General features: G+C 46.3%; 1 protein-coding gene across 1 annotated transcript in view; it reads left to right on the top strand.

The window, feature by feature from the left end:
• The window catches only part of ST18 (ST18 C2H2C-type zinc finger transcription factor), a 65,916-nt gene extending 46,843 nt beyond the window's left edge, over window positions 1–19,073 (top strand). The window contains exons 13-19 of the mRNA XM_024742560.1: window positions 1,644–1,706; window positions 1,808–1,888; window positions 2,798–3,017; window positions 8,349–8,439; window positions 11,655–11,758; window positions 14,150–14,293; window positions 16,691–19,073. Of these exons, the coding sequence (XP_024598328.1) occupies window positions 1,644–1,706; window positions 1,808–1,888; window positions 2,798–3,017; window positions 8,349–8,439; window positions 11,655–11,758; window positions 14,150–14,293; window positions 16,691–16,831 (844 nt within the window). The 3' untranslated portion in view covers window positions 16,832–19,073. The remainder of the gene's footprint in view (window positions 1–1,643; window positions 1,707–1,807; window positions 1,889–2,797; window positions 3,018–8,348; window positions 8,440–11,654; window positions 11,759–14,149; window positions 14,294–16,690) is intronic.
• The last annotated feature ends 894 nt before the right edge of the window (window positions 19,074–19,967 follow it).

Genomic DNA, 19,967 nt, shown 5'->3' with positions numbered 1-19,967 from the left:
TTCACTGCTGCACGCAGGCTTTCTCTAGTTGTGGCGAGCGGGGGCTACTCTTCGTTGCGGTGCGTGGGCTTCTCATTGCGGTGGCCTCTCGTTGCAGAGCACGGGCTCTAGGCGCACAGCCTTCAGTAGTTGTGGCGTGCGGGCTCAGTAGTTGTGGCTTATGGGCTCTAGAGTGCAGACTCAGTAGTTGTGGCTCGCCGCCTCAGTAGTTGTGGCTCGTGGGCTCAGTAGTTGTGGCTCACGGGCTTAGTCGCCCCACGGCATGTGGGATTTTCCCAGACCAGGGATCAAACCCGTGTCCCCTGCATTGGCAGGCAGACTCTTAACCACTGTGCCACCAGGGAAGCCCACCTCTGCGTTTGTATTAGTATCTGGCATTTTTTAAGGCAACAAAAGAGTGAGAATCTCTGTATATTTTTGCATTCAAGTGTATTTTAAACCCTGTTCCTAATTAGCACTCTAAGTAAAATTGGAATCTTCTTCCGCCTTCACTCCCCTGACTCCAAATTTAACGGTTGACTGTCAGTCAGAGTTATTGGTAGAGTTTCCACAAGACCTCTTAAGGTGGACCCTGAGGCAGAACAGATCAGGTGCAAATGTCCTAGGTTCTTTGGCAGGTGCATTAATCCACCAGGTCTCTGGTTGTCCCATCCACCACTGTTGTCCATCTGAGTGTAAGGGGTTATCATGGTGTTGGAGCAAATCAAAGGAAATAAATTACACACAGAGACAATTTGGGAACTCTTTTTTCTTAAGCAAAAGATAAGAACTTTGCATGATGTAGACAGAAGCCCAGCGGTAAGTTGTGGGTCGAATTTCAGATTCCTTCCAAAATAAGGTTTAACAACAGGGACCTATTGTGTAGCACAGGGAACTATACTCGAGACTTGTAATAACCCATAAGGGAAAAGAATCTGAAAAATTTTACGTATATATATATGTATATACATATATATATATAACTGAATCACTCTGCTATACACCTGAAACTAACACAACATTGGAAACCAACTACACTTCAATTAAAAATATAAGGCTTAAAAAGAAGGAAAAAAAGAATGCAGGATAACAATGAATACGGTGTCTTCCAAGCATTGGACAGTAGTTAACACATCTTAATATTTCCTTTAAAAATGGATTCTTAGGGCTTCTCTGGTGGCGCAGTGGTTAAGAATCGCCTGCCAATGCAGGGGACACGGGTTCGAGCCCTGGTCCAGGAAGATCCCACATGCCGCGGAGCAACTAAGCCCGTGCGCCACAACTACTGAGCCTGTGCTCTAGAGCCCGTGAGCCACAACTGCTGAGCCCACGTGCCACAGCTACTGAAGCCCGCGTGCCTAGAGCCCATGCTCCGCAACAAGAGAAGCCACCGCAATGGGAAGCCCGCGCACCGCAACGAAGAGTAGACCCCACTCGCCACAACTAGAGAGAGCCCGCGCACAGCAACGAAGACCCAACACAACCAAAAATAAATAAAAATAAATTTATTTTTTTTAAAAAGGATTCTTAGCCAAAAACCAGTTCTGTACAAGCAAAGAGTCCCACAAATCCGCTCATTCTGTTTGACTGCTTGTCTCTGTGTGATTTGTCGTGACCCCCCTACCACTCCTACGCGGCCCCAGCTCCGCTCTCGTGTCTTCCAGGTGTCCCACTCCAGGCTGTGACGGTTCGGGGCACGTGACCGGAAACTATGCCTCCCACCGAAGGTAAGACTGACCCCATGCCCGAGATGGAAATCAGAGCGGTGGCAGCTGCGCCCGTGAGATCACATGCTTCTGTTTTGTTCTTTGTTGGGTCCGTATTTCAGCCTGTCCGGCTGCCCTCGTGCCAGGAAAGGTGGTGTCAAGGTGACCCCTACGAAGGAAGAAAAAGAAGACCCTGAACTCAAGTAAGTGTGACGGCTGAGGCGGCGGCATCAGGGCAGAGGCCACTTGTGGGACAAACGGGGGGACTTCGGTTGGGAGGCAACTGCGTGTTTTGTTCCTCACGAGGCCCTGGGAGCAGCATGGCAGCTCGGAGGCTGCAGAACACCTCGCCCTCCCCAGTGGTGCTCACACGGGTCTCTGATGGTGCAAAGGAAAGCAGGACTTGGTCCTTGCCCAGCGGTTTTAAAGGAAAGCAGCCTCGTGGACATGCCCTAGTGTGACACACATGGCTGTGGGCTCCCCTGAAACTCAAGGCGCAATTTTATCTAAAGCGAACTCCCTCCTCTGAGAAACATGCTTCAGGTCTTGGGTGACAGATGCAGACACAGGTGCAGAAATGTACAGAGGCTTGCTGGACAACGTGCAATATTTAGACATTTGGAAATCAGAACTCCCGTTCTCTGAGCCAGGGACTCTGTGATGAGGGAGAGCCAGTTGACACGTTAGACCCTTGGTCTTTGTTTGGAGGCAACGTAACCCGTAACCAAGGGCTTCCCTGGCTGTTTCTGGAGCTGAGAAGTGTGGCCACACACTTGACTCCACTCCTTCTAAACTGGTGGCAAGTCCCCTGAGCTCTAGAAGTCATTCTCCGCCCCTCTAAAGTGGGGTAACAGCGCCTCTGCCCACCAGGCGAGCAGTGAGGCTCACATGAGATAATGCATGACGGTTGCTTAGCTGGGAGCCTGAGGGCCATCACTGCTGCCAGCACTGCTGTCTCCCCGGTTGGAAGGCATCTGGTAGACGCCGTCGTTTCCGCACTTGCCCCCTGTGTGGTCTGCTCTCACCACCACTTCCTCGTTCACTCGCCTCAGTGCTTCACCTGGCTTATCTCGTCTCTCCCAGCTGCTAACGACTGTGCTGTGTCTCTCCAGATGCCCTGTGATCGGGTGTGACGGCCAAGGTCACATATCAGGTAAATACACATCCCACCGCACGGCTTCTGGCTGTCCCCTGGCCGCCAAGAGACAGAAGGAGAACCCTCTCAATGGGGCCCCCCTCTCCTGGAAGCTGAACAAACAGGAACTTCCCCACTGCCCGCTGCCCGGCTGCAATGGGCTGGGCCACGTGAACAACGTGTTTGTCACCCACAGGATCCCGGACTGGGGCACGAACCCGTGTCCCCTGCATCGGCAGGCGGACTCCCAGCCCCTGCGCCACCAGGGAAGCCCCGCTTTGCTTCTTAATGTGTGGTTGCTGTGATTGTCTGTCACCTGGATTGTCCGGGGGAGGGGAGAGACCCCCTCAAGGTCACTAATCATAGCACCTTAGATGTCCAAGTAATGAGTCTTGCCAGATAGATATTTGACAAGTTTGAAGGATGGAAAATGTTATTTTCTCTATTTCTGAAATTCACTGCACGATTTTCAACCACTTGCGAAACTGTGCTTGTGGTTTTTTATTCTAAAATACTGCTTGTGCTGCTTTTTTTAATGGTTCTGTCAGTGGTTCACTTCAGTTCTAAGTGGTGATAGCTCCTCACTTCTGTTATGTGATCGTAAACTTTCACTTTACGTGTTTATGTCATGCCCTTCTGCTCGTCAGCTGGCTCCGTTTCAGACCAAATGGTAGTTATTTTGCAGCTGGGAAGCTGTGAGTCATCCCCAGCGGCCAGAAAGAAAAGGACACAGCGATTACTAAGTACACGGAGGACAAGAGAGACTTAGAAAACTCTTTCTAGCTTCACAAGGACTCAGTTCCTTCATCATTGAGTGGCATGTATGTCAACCAGGCTCTTTGTCAGGAGCACTGATCTTAAACCAGACTTTTGTCCACATTCTCCATCAAGGAGAGGAGCTAGCGGAATTCCCTGGCGGTCCAGTGCTTAGGACTCCACGCTTTCACTGCCAAGGGTGCAGTTTCGATCCCTGGTCAGGGAACTAAGATCCCACAAGCCAAGCGGCACGGCCAAAAAACAAAATAAGGAGCGGGGCTAGAAGGTTCACTGCACACATCTCTGGTCGTGGGGCTGTGGCACACGATGCAGATTTAGGATCTAACAAAGCTTCGCGAGTCCTGAAGCTCTGCTTATGGGCAGGATGCCAGGAGAGCAGAGCTGGTTCCGTTTTCGAGGTGCACACCAACGGTGTGAGGAGATGAAGTCTTCCAAGAGCTACACCTGCTTATGGAGGAAACCTGATCTCTTTAGGTGGTTTATTTTTTGATGGTTCTCAGATGCCCGGTCACGTTCACAATAGCGCACATTGTTTTCTTCTGGGTCTGTACCGTCGTTTCCCATCCAGGAAGGACAGTCACACATCAAGTGAGCCTCATAGCTGCACAGCAGCTGTGCTTTCTCACCCCGGACCCTGTCATATCCATGTTGACATCGATAATGAAATATTAATGCCGGATGGTGGCGAGTGCATCCCTCAGTTAGAACACAGATTTCTCTTGAAAAATCCTGGAGTGGTTTTACATGATGACGCCAGGCCTGGTGAGGGTGTAGAGCTGCAGGGACCCTCAGAGCTGTAAGTGGAAGAGGAATTGGTAGAACCATGTCAGGAAGCTGATGCCTTAGATGTAAGGGAGCTGGTGAGGGTGCCCTGCTGTCCAGCTGCCAGGCGTCCAGGCTCAGTCCCAGAGGCTCTCCTGCACCCGGAGATGGAGACGGACGTGTCGTCTTCCCGGCTTCCCGGCTCCAGGCTGGGGACCGCCTGCCCGCCACCTTGGCCCCTGCAGCGCAGGGCACAGGAGTGGCTCCACCTGCAGGGCCTCGGATCCGTGTGGATGCAAAGGCACCACGGGCGGACTTGGAGCGGGTGTTGAGTGAGACAGAGTGCTGAGGGATACGTGTGGTGGGATTCTGTCCCACAAAGTGAAAAAACGTGTAGCAAAATCACGTTTTAAAAAACTAGGAAATTTTTCATCTGCAGTTGGAGTTAATGGCTGTCTCTGCGGGACAGGACACAGCTGTTGCTATGGGGCAGGTGAAGCTTCAAAGCGCGTTCTGTGTTTGAAGGTAAATTCAAGGTATGCCCCTCAAGGGCATTCTTTCAACTGCAAATACACGTTGTATGTATCTGTGTACATTACTACTTATTTCATAATAAGAAAAGGAAATTATGAGTTCAGAAATATGGGCTGCAGTATTAATGCAGAGATATTATTTTCTAGGAGAAGAAAAACAGTTAAGAATTCAGACAAATGAATAATTCAGATTTCACTGTTTTTCACTCTTGCTACTCAAAGGATTTAAGAGCCCAAATTTAACCTGGGGTATTCTCTTTGGGGTGGAATGCTTTTCTTTACTATGTGTAGGATTTAAACAAATAAGATAATAAAATACCTGGCTTATTGCCTGGTACCTAGTAGGTGTTCAGCACAGACGATTTCCTTTCCCTTTTGTACAATTATATTAATATATATGTAGCTATGCAATAATTCATTAAAGTAGGACTGACATGCTGGAATCACACGTACTGACCTACGATACACCTTTATCTGTCCTGTTCTCAACCCTGATGTCCTGACTTGTTCTGTTCTCTTTCCCGTCACTGCCAAAGGCCAACTGCTGTTCCAGGCTGCTCTGTCCCAGCAGACAGCCTGTTCTGAGTTCCTCACATGGCTTATCCCTTTAAACCCGTACAAACCCTGTAAGCTACAGGGACTGCGGTGACCCTCAGTTGACAGAAGAATCAGAGCACAGGGAAGTTCAGGGATTGCCCCCCTCCTGCACAGCTCACAGCATCGGGGCCCCAGAGCCCCTCTCCCGAGCTGGGTACCAGCCCATCCCTGGTGTTTCCTGGATCCTCCCGACCACGAGGCACTCGTGCAGACTTTCCTCAGCCGTCCTCTAAAGCAAGTTCTGTAACTTTTCCCATTTAAGATTCAGCAAAATGGGAATAATTACAAAAGTTACCTTAGAGGATGGCTGAGAACAATTACCTGTGCATTACATCAGCATTTTGTTTACATACTAATTACTTTAAAACCTTTCTTTAAGACTTCATGTTACAGACTTCCACTTTGAAAGAATAGCAACTGAGAAGACAAATGATATTATATTAAATACACATCATTATGGATGTCTGCAGCTTTAAAACCAGAAGTCCTGTGACTAATAGAACTCATTTAGTGCCACGCCATAACTGTAATTTTATTGAGGTTTACTAACGTATTATAAACAATGATGTCCACCACACAGATCTGTCACCTGCTGTTTTACTGTAACAGGGCAGATGAAGATATAGTTTTAAATTGCCTTCCCCTGGGGCTTCCCTGGAGGCGCAGTGGTTAAGACTCCATAAAGACCCAATGCAGCCAAAAATATATATATAAATGAATAAATTTTTAAAATAAATAAATTTAAAAAAATTTTTTTAATCTTTAAAAAAAAAAATTGTCTTTCCCTGCCTTCATAGAATTGTGAATTTGGTCCAAGCCATATAAAGCATGTTTCTCCTGCCTTAAAGAACGGAGCCCGAACCCCAAAGGGGACGCCCAGCCAACCTCCCTGTTTTCCTGAGCTGCAAGGCTGAGCCTTGTGGAGGATGTGGCATCCTCAAAAGGAAAGAGGACATTAAAAATATTTTCTTGCCCCAGTTTTCTTAAATTTAGGATTTGTTTTATATCCTGGAAGATACAACCACATTGGGAGGTACAGAACATCCAGTGGCATTTTTTACTTTTTTTTTTTTTTTGCGGCACGCGGGCCTCTCACTGCTGTGGCCTCTCCCGCCGCGGAGCACAGGCCCCAGACGCGCAGGCTTAGCGGCCACGGCTCACGGGCCCAGCCGCTCCGCGGCACGGGGGATCCTCCCGGACCGGGGCACGAACCCACGCCCCCTGCATCGGCAGGCGGACTCTCAACCACTGCGCCACCAGGGAAGCCCATCCAGTGGCATTTTTTAGACCAAAGCCTCCCTCCCGTCACTTAACTGTACTCGGTTCTAACGCACGTGGTTGTGGAGTTTCACTAGCATTCCACACGGCTGTCCCCCCTGGACGCTCACCCTGTGTTGTCTAAACAGTGCAGACCCTTGACGGGAGAGATAGAAGTTCTTGGGAGGTATTAACATCCATCTTGTTACAAACCTCCCACAGGTGACTTTTAAAATCCAGTTTACCAGCCAACCATTACTCCTGTTTGTAACCATTTGTCAGAACACAATATGTGACAGAAGACAAGACAGACTTGTTCAAACTTTCCAGGAAAAGAAAAAGAAGATAATGTAGCTTATAAAGGCCACTCTTTTTAGTGAGCAGCTTCCAAAATAGAAAAGTCAGGTTCAAAGTTCAGTTTGTGCTTTTCCATTATTTTCTTTTCCTGTGTAAAATATTTCATAATTTATCAAATCTTGGCAACCCACAGAGCCTTCCTTTTATATGTAGTATTACATATCTATTATTGTTTTATTTCATATAATCTTAATATAGAACAATTTTAAATTCTTAAGAAAAATATTCATTCTGCAAACATTTATGAAGGGCTTTGTTTCAGAAATATTCTCCTTTCACTCTGCCAAGTGTTCCAATCTTTGGATGGAAAATGATTGTTTCATGCATGAATTGTAACCAAATTTCTCTGGGAAGAAATATTTTCAATGGCTAATTATCATTTTTAATTTTATTTAAAAGTGGTATCTCCAAAAATATAACCAAATGACAAAAGAATGAATGGCTGCATAGAGCAACAAAACCATCTCATCACGTGCTACAGGAAACGAGTATCGTTCAATGTTGTCATTATCGTTTTGGTGTAATTTAAACAAAACATGACATTACAGGAAGGACGCAGGTGTGAAGGGGGTGGCTCTTCAGGAAAAGCGTATAAAGAGCCTGCCGGGCAGCGCACTGCCTGGGCAGTGAGGCTGCTTAAATACACCTACAGCCCTGCCTTTTCTGTTCCTTTCAGGTAGAGATTCTTTAATGAAAAATGATGTTTACAAGTTAAAGAATAAATTCGAAACTTTCCCCTACCCAAACTGGATTTGCCATGAAGTGGGGGGGGAGGGATATTATTTTGGGCTTGTATCAATTTGAGTCATTCTGTAAAGATCAAATGACAGTGTGTATACAGACAGGAAGAACTAGATTTATTATTCATGGCATTTTTGACTCATCTGGAACAAGTCTTATGCAAAATGTATACATACCGTTTTACATTTACGGTGAATAAAGTAACCACTACTAAAAAAAGGCCCTTACATGAATGCAAAGTAGTAACATTTTAACAAAATTAATTCAGTGATAATTATCAACAGTAGCTATTTGTATTTTGATTTGAGAAAAAAACACAAAACACTTTATTTGAGGGCTTTTGCTTTTGTTTTAATAGATATTGTTGCGTTCTGCACAGAGACTGCAGGTTGTAATGTAATGAGTAGGCAGGCAAAGACTTAAAGAGTAAGTAGTGAGTACAAAATTTTAATTTTTGTGAGAAGTAATATGTGTTTCACACATCGGTATAATTTCTCTTCTCACAGCTTATCTGGATGTCCTCTCAATGCACAAGCCATCAAGAAGGGCAAGGTCTCTGAAGAACTAATGACCATCAAGGTCAAAGCATCTGGAGGTAAGAGGGCGGGGCGGGGCGGCCACCCCCGAGGTCTGGACCCTGGTCTCCGGCGGGTCCCATGTCTAAACCATCCTCCGTGCGGGAAGTGCTATTTGACTAGGCAAGAAGGAAGCTTTCCTCAAATTTGAACTAAACTATAACTTTCTCTAAAGAACAATCTCTTGGGTTTTTTCCTTACTTTTTTTTTTTTTTTTTTCCTTGATCAAGTGACATAGGGGTGACTGACTAGTTGGTTTGGAAATGGCTCTGATATATCAGAGTTCCATCACTTTCATCATAGGGACCAAGAGCTATTTCGAAGGACAGGCCAGAGTCCTGGTGCGAACTCATCAGTCACCTGTAGGTGGGGAAGGGGGCTTGTTTGCTGTAATGTATTAGGTCATGGGGGCTAGAGTTCCTGATGACAATGTTAAAATGCTGAAATATGTATATTTGTATACTGTGTGATGTTTTCAGAGAATAGCCTAGTGACCTTGTTGTGACCTCTAGTGGCCTCTAGTGACATACAGCACAGAGAGTGGAGCTCGGGGAGCTATTTCAAAATGTGTTGAGATTTAAATGAGATCCAAAACTTAAATAAAAGATACAAATAAGGAATACTTCAGCCATCTTTGAGAAAAAAGAAGGTACAGAACTTCTTTTTCAGGGATCAATTTTAAATGTTTGGCAGTATTATGTTATGAGGGTAAAATTTCCATCTTGGATTTTTCATAGGGATGATGAGAGAGTGGAACATGCTGCCTCTGTCACCCTTGGGGGTCAGATTCACAGGTGATGTGATTAGGGCAGTTAGCAGAGCATGGCGACATGTGACAAAGGGTGCTTGAAGAATAAAGTTTCCTGGGAATACTCAGGCTTGTGAACACAAGTGGTATCTTGAGAAGATGACTTAGGTCACGAGATAAGAGAGTCAAATTCGGAATTAGCCGCCTTCAGATGTGCGTGTTGACTGGTGTGTTATTTTTCCAGAAACTTGTAGGTTGAAAGGTCAGTCTAGAGCAGGACGATTTTTTTTTCATACATAAAAAGGAATATAAACACAGCATGACAAACAGGTATGTAATGTTCTTTTGCTACTGGACAAAATGCCTTTCTGCTCTCGTTTATGCTCAGGTCTGCAGAGAACAGAGTTCAGAGAAAATTCTGTCTTCTAGTTCTCAGAAAAATATGTAAGATTTTGGAGTTGTGCCGAACCCACCCCAACGCTACTGATTTTTCAGTTGGAGTTTTGATTGCTGTGAGAAAATAAAAGTGTAAATGTGGTGTTGCAGGTGCTAATTGTTTTAAAAATCAGGCTGATTCAGTTAATTTAGTGGTGTCCATGTCTTAGGTTTACCTTACTTTTTAATAAGGATCTCCAGCAGAGAAAGCCAAGCGATGAGACTTTTGATGAATTAGGGTACACTGGCTGAACTTTTGCGCTTCAGTCCTGAAAATGATAGTTTTTTGTATGAGCCTGCATGTGTGTGTGTGTGTGTGTGTGTGTATGTGTGTGTGTGTGCTCCTGGTATAAGCCCTCTATCAAATTTCAAGCTCTGGGCACCTATTGCATGTGTGTGTGTGTGTGTGTGTGTGTGTGTGTGTGTGTGTGCTCCTGGTATAAGCCCTCTCTCAAATTTCAAGCTCTGGGCACCTATGTTTGAATCCTTAAATTCTGCTGTACCCTCGGAATGGTATTTTTGTGGAGGATCCACATGGTTTAATTTAGCATCTCTATCTCTGTTTCTCTACATGCCTTCCTAGTGTCAACCCCCGACCACAGTTAATACACACAGTGGCTGAGCTGAGGTCTATATTGGATCTTCCTGTGTCCCTCTGATTCTTGAGTACTTTTCTTGAGTTCTCACCAGCACTATCTCAGGCGTGTGTTGTTTCCTTCGAAGACCATCCTGACACATCTGGGAAACAAAGGCAAAACAATTACTTTGCTTTGGGGATTTTATCTGATGGCGTCTTTAGCACACGGGTAGAACCAAGCCGGGGACTGTGACCTGTTGTTACTTTATTTCTCTGAAAGCATCACTCCATCTTTTAAATCCGTGTGTGACTCTTAAAAAGAGTGGCTTGTTTCCCGGTTGTGCTTCCGTGAAGAATATACCACATGCACCTTACACATCCTGCTGCTGTAGGTTTGTCTCAGGTGTGTGCCTAGGAACGGCATTGCTGGGCCGTGGAGCGTGTGAGGTCCGCCTTCAGTAGGTGAACTGTGCTCCAGCGACCCAGGAGAGTACCAGAGCCGAGAGCTGTTTCGCACAGATTGCCGGCTCTGCTCACGCATTGGTCTCACTAAATCTAAATGCTGGCATTCGCATTTATCCCGCTGAATTGTCATCTCTTGGTTTAGAGTCATCATTCTGGACTGTTGAAATGACCTTAAATCCTGCTTCTGGCATCCTGATCATGAGCTCCTCTTCCCAGCTTTTTAAAATCTTTAAAATGTATTCATATTCCTTCTCTAAAAGGATGATGGGAAAATAACTCCCGTGCATTGAGAACCCGTTGTATGTTCAGCACTTTATGTTTTATTGCGTTGATTCTCACAACGTTTTACTGAAGCACAAGGACGTGAAGTAAGTGACGCAAGTTCAGGAACAGGAGCCAGGCAGCGTTCAAACTCCAAAGCCACACTCTCCCCGGACGCCATTTGCTTCTGATCCTGGTCCGGGGAGAAGCCGAGCTGTGTGTCCCTGGGCTCGAGCCCCCCTGCCAGGACCCCCCTCTGCCTCTAATAATGGCTCATAAGACCCCATGCGTTTGCTTGTTACTCAGCACCATCCAGGTCTTCCTGTCCTGGCAGCATCGCACAAGAGAGAACGCCCGGGCTTTGGAGCTCAGGCAGGCTCTGCCCCTTCCTTTGGCCCCGGGGCAGGTGATGCGGCCCCGTCGGGGGTCACCGTGGCCTCCTTTAACCTCTGTGAAGCTCTGGCCTTTGTGGGGGGAAGGAAGGGTGATGACACCTGCCCCACAGGGTCCAGCAGCAGACCTGGAACACAGCAGAATTACATTAAACGCTGGTGCATTTCTTACTAAGGAAGAAAATCCTGCAACTCTTTGAACCCACTTTTTAAGAATCTTGAATATGGGTAAAAATTCAACGTTATAGATTAAAATCTCATTTTCACTTAGCAAACCACAAACTCAGTGTAAAAGGGCTCAGATTTGTCTCAGTCTCTTATTTTCTGTTTGAACTAAAAGAGTCTGACTTTTTACAGGTGTAGAGAGTGATGAAGAAATTAGGCATTTGGATGAAGAAATAAAGGAACTCAATGAGTCCAACCTTAAAATTGAAGCAGATATGATGAAACTCCAGACGCAGGTAAAAAAAAAAAAAAAGGAAGAAGGAAGGGAGGAAGCAGTGAGGGAAGGGATGGAGGAAAGGAGAAGGCAGGAGAGCAATGAGTTATCTTTAGGTAATCGTAGTCCTAAATGGAGGGAACACATTGAACTATTAAACCCTATGATAAAAAACAAACTTATCAGACATCCCTGGTGGCGCAGTGGTTAAGAGTCCGCCTGCCAGTGCAGGGGACACGGGTTCGAGCCCTGGTCCGGGAAGATCCCACATGCCGTGGAGCAACTAAGCCTGTGCGCCACAACTACTGAGCCCACGTGCCACAACTACTGAGCCCGTGTGCCTAGAGCCCGAGCTCCACAACAAGAGAAGCCCGCACACCGCACAAAGAGTAGCCCCCGCTCACTGCAACTAGAGAAAGCCCGCACGCAGCAACGAAGACCCAGCACAGCCAAAAATAAATAAATAAAATAAAATTTAAGAAAAACATACGGATCTTTTGCAATGAACACACAGAGTGTGTCTCCTGTACACGATCCTTGTGAAGGCTTGAATACATGGATCACGCTGGACAATCACTGGTTTGGCAGCTGTAGGCCAAACTGCTCACGTTTTTGCCCTGGGTTCACCAAAGGCTTTATCAGCAAGTAAGACGATCTTCCTATAATTGCAGAGCCTCTGGAGTATGTGGTGCTTTAGAAGAACCGTCCTGAGAAGATATAGGAGGCCTTAGTTTTATTGGAAATTCAAGTAAAACAATGCAACTTTTTAAATTTAATTTTTCTAGAACACCTCTGAATGAGTCAGTCTTTGATAGAAATGGATCTTTTCCCAGATTTTCCTGACATTCTTTATTGAAAATTCAAGCAATTTCTCAATTCTGCATTCTCCTGGGTCTGCCCCAGCCCCTGATTAAATTTACCCACGAGGAAATTAAAAGTTCAGTCCAGGATTTGTTTTTTGTCTTTTTTTGTTTGTCTGGTTTTTGGCCGTGCCCCAAGGCTTGTGGGATCTTAGCTCCCCGACCAGAGATCGAGCTCGGGCCCCAGCAATGAGAGCACCGAGTCCTAACCACTGGACCACCAGGGAACTCTCCAGTCCAGGATTTTTAAAAACACTCACAATAACTCTATTGCAATAAATCAGAAGGAAAAGAATGAGACAATGTTAAGTTGAAGTGTCTTTCTCCCTTTTCTCCTTTCCTGAAACGTGGGGTTTGGGCCACTGAGGTTACTGACTCTCAGAAGTCTTCACTCACAGGGGCCTAAAACAGAAGCTTTCAGTCCATCTGAAAAGCAGGTTTCTGCGTGACCACTGTCATAATCTTCCATTAATAGCAATCCAAGCTACAAAGAGAGCGTCATGCGTGGTTCTCGCAATCATGAGAACTTGTCTTGAGAACGTTCGTGAAGAAAGCAAAGGCCTTGCCCTCATGGAGCTTACAGTCTAGAAGGGGAGGTAAACGATAACAAAAAATCAGAAGCGATAAACTACATCGCACGAGGGCAGGGCATGGGGAGAAGCAGCCAGGGTTCGATACAGAGAGGAGAGAAGGAAACATGTGGCCAGACTCGAGGAGCTGAGGCCATTAGCCAAACAGGAAGGGGGAGGAGTGTTTGCAACAGTAGAAACAGCCAGTGCCAAGCCCCTAACCCTTGAGAAGGCCCAGCGTTCTGAGAAATAGCAGAGTGAGTGTGGCTGCAGGTCAGTGACCTGGGGGTTATAGGAGGTGGGTCCCCGGGGACACACAGGGCTTCCCAGGCCCTTTTTAAGACGTTGGTTTTTATTCTGAATGAACGCAGAACCATTACGGGGTTTAGAGCCAAGGGTTAACACGATCATATTTGACCTACGATCTGCCTGACATTTGAAGAGACCCGCGTGGGTAGGTGGGGTGAAGACAGGTCAGCAAGAGATTGGGTGGTGCCCAGCCGGGTGCAGGGCCGCCCCTGAGAAGGGGTCACAGTCACCACGGCGGCTGCTCCTGGGGAGCAGCAGTGCAGGTGGGCACCGTCTCCATCCTGGGCCCTCTGACGGGGGAGCCCAGTGGACATGAAGTGCGAGAGAAAGCGCTGTTAGGGACGCCTCCCAGGCCTGGGCAGCGAGCAAGTTGCCATCAGCTGGGAAGGAGGGGGCTGTGTAGGGAGGGTTTGGGTAATAGCGAAGGTTTGCCCTTGAAGTCCGCCTTACAGCCACGTGGAGGTGTGGATCTGCAGAAGTGGGAGAATCTGGGCTGAAGAGCCGCACTTGGGGCTGTGGTTCCGGCCCTCAGAGCGAAGGGGAGGGGGGCGGGGGGCGGGCAGGGCTGCCGCTTTCTGAGGACAGGCGGCCATAGGCCTGATCCGCGCCGGACCCCGCTGAAGCCCCGCCCTTCCAAACCCTGCTTCCCACATTCCCAAGTTCTTTCCCTTTCAGATCACGTCTATGGAGAGCAACTTAAAGACGATAGAGGAGGAAAACAAACTGATAGAACAGAGCAACGAGAGTCTGCTGAAGGACCTGGCGGGCCTGAGCCAAGCCCTCATCTCCAGCCTCGCTGACATCCAGCTCCCACAGATGGTGAGTCTGAGGCCACGCGGCTCCGACCCAGGGCTCCCCTTGCTGGCGAGCCGTCACCCAGGGCTGGGGCGGAAAGTCGGCTCCGAGGGGATGGGCCACCCACACTTCATCCCTGGGAACGTGATGGATATTTACGTTAACCCTATGTCACGACCAAGGGCTTCTGATACCGCAGGAGCCATTCACAGATGATGAGGGTTTATCTGAAACTAAGTTTATAATGGAAAATGAAAACTGGAGGCCAAAGTTCCTGCTCTCAAAATTTGTTTCCAAATGGAAAGCTTGCTAACGTGGCTTACACAATCTGAGACCCATGCTTTCTTTTTTTTTTTTTTTTTAACATCTTTATTGGAGTATAATTGCTTTACAATGGTGTGTTAGTTTCTGCTTTATAACAAAGTGAATCAGCTATACGTATACCTATAGCCCCATATCTCCTCCCTCTTGCCTCTCCCTCCCACCCTCACTATCCCACCCCTCTAGGTGGTCACAAAACCCCAAGCTGATCTCCCTGTGCTATGCGGCTGCTTCCCACTAGCTATCTGTTTTACATTTGGTAGTGTATGTATGTCCACGCCACTCTCACACTTCGTCCTAGCTTACCCTTCCCCCTTCCCGTGTCCTCAAGCCCGTTCTCTACGTCTGCGTCTTTACCTAAGTATGTTCTTCATATATATAGGTACTCCTCATATAGAATAAAAAGCACAAGAGTGAGCAAGGAATCCTATTTCCAAAACCTAAACATATGCTTGAGGCATTGCAACTATTTAAAATTCATAGAAAATTGGTTTCCTTTACATTTTCATAAATATAATAAACATTTGGAAGAGGGCTGCATTGTTGAATGCTTTCCATTTCCTCAGTACAGGCATGTTTAGGACAAGTTTTCTAAAGCTGCAAGTTTTATATACAGAAGGGTTTGAAAAAGCAGCCATTTAATAAAGAAATAGGATTGGTTTTCCTGAAAGCAAGAAATCTCGCAATTTGTCCAACTTCCCAGCATGGAGCCCTCATCTTCACCAATTCCAAATACGTCTCCTGACAATAAGAAAAAGAAAACAATATTTTTTTTAAAAAATCAATAATGTAATAAAAAAGAACCCAAAGGAAAATAAATGATTACTTTATGGCCAGTATTAAGGTAATTATTGAATATTATTGTTATATTATTATTTCTTAACATTTCTCTCATACTTCAAATTCGTATTCTGTAATATTTTTTTCTTCAGTGGCGCCATAAAAATCACTGTTACCATGCAAGATAAGTTGTACTTTGTATAGTTTCATACAAGGCACTCTCGCGGTGATTTGGGGGCAGGTCCCACTAAATGTTCACAATTTATTTAGAGCACTGGTCTCCCATCTTATGGGGGAGGGATTGGAGGCTCTGAGCCTTACGTCATTTGATGGAGGTTCCAAAGCCTGCACAAGCGAGGTGGCCTTTATCACTCTGCCATCCGGGTCCTCGTCCAGCTAGAAACTCGTGACACGGCGAAGGCAGAAACGACAAGGGAACGGAGAGCAGCGTCAGGCAGCTGGTGGAGTCAGTGCTTGGCTGGGCACAATGAAATCAGCTCCACGTTGAGAAAGCCGAGCTCTTCGGCAGCAGCAATCACAGTAATACCCTTCGTTCCTTTGCACTGAGGCCTTTTACAAGTCCCTTCTTCCACGCTTCTTGTGCAGTAAGTAAGGCACGTTTCCAAAAAGCTGGGAAATGCAGGCCCAAGAAGTGGCGGAGCGGCAGTTCCCCCGGCCGCTTGTTCCTTCCACTCGTGCAGTTTCCACGCTGCGAGGGGCCGCTCTATTTGAGCCACCACGTTAGGGACAGGAGGTGCCCACACACAAGCAAAGAGCAGGGCGTGAACAGACCGGACTCTGTGAATCCCGTATTCCACCTGGAAAGACAGAGAGAGGGGGAAAGCCTAGCTAGAACCCTCAAGGCGGAGATGGACAAAGGAGTCTGACGATGAAAGAGGACAGTTCCCACCAGACAGCTGGTGACACCTTGTCTAGCCTCACAGCCCTGAAACCCCGGCCCAGGGCTGTCAGAGGAAGCTTCTGGACGAGCAGAGCCCTCCTCCTGCCTGGCCCACACCCGCCTTCTGCAGACGAGGTCTCCATGCTGAGCACGTGCATGTGAGGGAGGCCGAGAGCCCCTCTCGGGAGGAAGGTGCAGCTGGGAAGGGCCCAGCCCAGCAGCGAGACCTCCACCTGGTGTGGCTCCAAACTGACCCCAAAATACGGGCAGTGGCGCTCACCCCGTTAACTGAGTGAAGAGCGCACAGCCGCCTGCGTCCCTCCCTGATGCCAGAGTCACGGTAACCCCCGTGGACTTGCTCCCCTTTTCCCAGCAGCCTGGGTCACGTGACTGATGCCATGTGTTTTGTCCTCCTTCAGGGGCCCATCAGTGAGCAGAATTTTGAAGCGTATGTCAACACGCTCACAGACATGTACAGCAATCTGGAGCGGGACTATTCCCCAGAATGCAAGGCTCTGCTGGAGAGCATCAAGCAGGCGGTGAAGGGCATCCACGTGTAGGAGCACAGCGCCACGGGCTGCAGACTCTCCACCGGCAGCCGCGTGTATGGATCTGGAGGGCCCCCGGCCGCTAAGGCAGGCAGGCGCCGTACTGCATCTACAATTGCAACATTGCACTAATTTCCCCCCACCCCAGCTAACGTGAAAAGGAAAGAAAACCTATGATAGACTCTTTGGATGAAAAGCAATGCAGTCAAATATTAGATCTTATTTATTTTCATATGCTTTCCTTTTATTTCTTCATTGCACTCTTTTGGGTTCTTTTTGTACAGTATATGTAAAATAAACGTGACATTTTTATATTTTATTTATTTCTAATCAAAGAGTTTTTTTATCTTTTAATTGCATTTTGAAGTCTGCCATATTTTTACAAGTGTGTTTATTAATTTATTTTCCAATAGAATTTATATAGAAATGCTCTTCTCAAATCACATACCTTGCTGGGTTTAAAGGAGAAGGCAGACAAGAATGAAGGAAATCCTTGTCTCCGGACTGCACTGTGGTCCGGTTCGACTTTTACTGCACACTTCTACCCCAACCCCTGTCCCACCTTCACTGGCTTTGTGTTTATAAACAGGCTTAGGTAAGGTGTGCAGGAGGGACAGCAAGATAAAAGGCGCCCACTCGTGGGATGTGCGCCCTCACAGAAGCACAGTAGACTGGAAAACAGCCCATTCCAAATCTGTTAGCAATAATTAAACATAGCAATCAGCAAAGTATTCGACTTGGCTGTACGGCTTCAATTCATATTAATTATTTATTTGAAATGGTTTAAAGAAACAAGCTTTTTCAGTGATGCAGGTTTGTCCATTTGTTTTTCAAGTCACACCAGACAGTGGGCAGCTCTGACCCTGAGATGAGAAGTAAGGCTTGACGTGACCAGCCGGGCTTTCCTGCCACACGTTGTCACAATATACAAGGGACGATATTGATGTAGATTTGTACTTAGCAAATGTAAACGCATCCAAATGGAAAACTGTGTAGATACCATATCCCCTGAAATAGCATTTATCTTACTGGGTTGACTGGGAAGAAATGGAAAATATAATCACACATGCAAAAATGGTACCCAGATCTGAGTCGTTGCTTGAAACACTGGCGACATTGTCTCAGCCTCCTTAGGCAGCCAGACAGCTTTCAATTTGACAGAAGTCTTTCTGCAGAACAACAAGTGCTACAAAGCACACACACTCACAACCCACAGACAGACACACTCACAGACACGAAATTGAGCCCACAATCTCGCATTTCTGGGTGGATCAGAGTTTAGTAGTTGCTATAGGAAAGGCAATGTCTATTTCAGGGATTGTAAAGTAGTTAAGCATTGTTTCTAAAGTTTTTTTATATTTATTTTTTTTAAGAAAAAGGTATAGACAACCAGCTAAACTGCCTTTTTGCTGTGCACACACCCCGGGTGTGCAACGTGCCTCTGTGTAAATGGGCTTGATTTCTGTGCTGTAACGAAGTGTTTATTTTTCTTAGCCTCCTGGGTGTGTAGACTGAATGCGATGGCGCTCGCAGGCTTGATGTTTTCCACTGTTATTACCGTTACTGCACAAACTACAGCACCGTCCACGGTGATTTCACCCCATGACACTGGTCATCGTTCTGTATTAAGTGGGGCTTATCTTTGGTTTGGGGTTCATTTGAACCCTGACTCTTAGTCTAGTGAAAATGAGATGTCTGTTCTTAGGTAGGAACGGTGGGTATTTAAAAATCAACTTTAAAAAAAAAAAGAGCTACCGTGTGTGCTGTCTATTATAAACGGGACACCAAACAAAATTTTCTATTAAAGTTATGTACTTGCAAACATTTTGCTACACAGTCCCTGATAGATGCACACAGATGAGTTCACTTATTACAAAGACAAAAGTTTAATTTGCTAAATATTTTAACAAGTTTGTTATATATTTTATTTAATTTAAAAGAAACCCCTTACCGACCTATGTATTTATTATTATAATTTACTGTGACTTCAAGTTCATTGATTTGTGTTTGCGTAGTTTGAACAGGACGTTTCTGTGAAGGATGTTTGTATTTATTTGCCTCCTTTGTACTTGATCTGTTTTGTAATGTGCACTGAATTTTTTTTTCCTTTCCACTATGTTAATGATCGATACTGTAAATTGGGTCTTTTGTAAGCAACAAAAAGGCAATGATGTACGCATTTTTTTAATTTGAAGTAGTTTGTACACTGTTTCTTCAAACAATTAATATTTCTTACATCAGAGCAACCAACTGTGTTCAGTGCTGTACATTTGGTGTATGGTAGGAAATAAAAATTGATAAGAGTTTTGCTGTGGTCTTTCTTGAGCTACTAGAGGCACTTGTGGCCATCCCGTGGTAAGCACTGTGCCCTCCCCTCAAGGAGCTCAGCGTGGGGAGTGCACAGCTGAGCCTGTGAGTCGCTCTGATGCTCTGGGGTCTGCCAGTCTGCTTGGCTTATTTTTTCACCCCAAGTGGACGGGACTTTTGCCAGTTGGTAGCTGCCCCAGCCTGGGGTTCAGTAAATACACGTGCAAACCAGCAGATGCCTCTGAGATCAGGAAACCTTTGCTTGTGCCGGCAGGAAATTCACCTGCATCTAGTGAGCAGTAAAATAGAGGCCCCACCCTCCTGATGCTGACATCACTTTGAGTGCTGAGTATATCCGTGCATTCCTGTAAGCCAGTTGAACACAGATTCAAGGAAAATAATCAGCTGTGGGGTTTTTAATATTTATTTATTTATCTGGTTGTGCTGGGTCTCAGTTGCGGAAGGCGGGCTCCTTAGTTGTGGCTCACCAGCTCCTTAGTTGCAGCATGTGAACTCTTAGTTGCGGCTTGCATGTGGGATCTAGTTCCCTGACCAGGGATGGAACCTGGACCCCTGTATCAGGCGTGTGGAGTCTTACCCCCTGCGCCACCAGGGAAGCCCCAGAAAATAATCAATTCTTGACAGCACCTGTTTGGCTTGCATGTTTTTCCCTTCTCATGTCAAACAGATTAATTTAATTTTCCCGTTTCTGCTCAGTTTTACACATCTCTAGGCCTGGTTGCCGTTTATACTCAATGTGGTTAAAAAAGAGGAAAAAAAAAAATCCATGTCATCATTGTGATAAAGCAAACTCGAGTGAAGGGGAGTCTGGGTCCCCAGA

The sequence above is a fragment of the Neophocaena asiaeorientalis genome, unplaced genomic scaffold (genome assembly GCF_003031525.2).
Source record: "Neophocaena asiaeorientalis asiaeorientalis breed wild unplaced genomic scaffold, Neophocaena_asiaeorientalis_V1.1 scaffold226, whole genome shotgun sequence".
NCBI lineage: Eukaryota > Metazoa > Chordata > Mammalia > Artiodactyla > Phocoenidae > Neophocaena > Neophocaena asiaeorientalis.
This window is presented reverse-complemented; position numbering and strand designations above follow the sequence as displayed.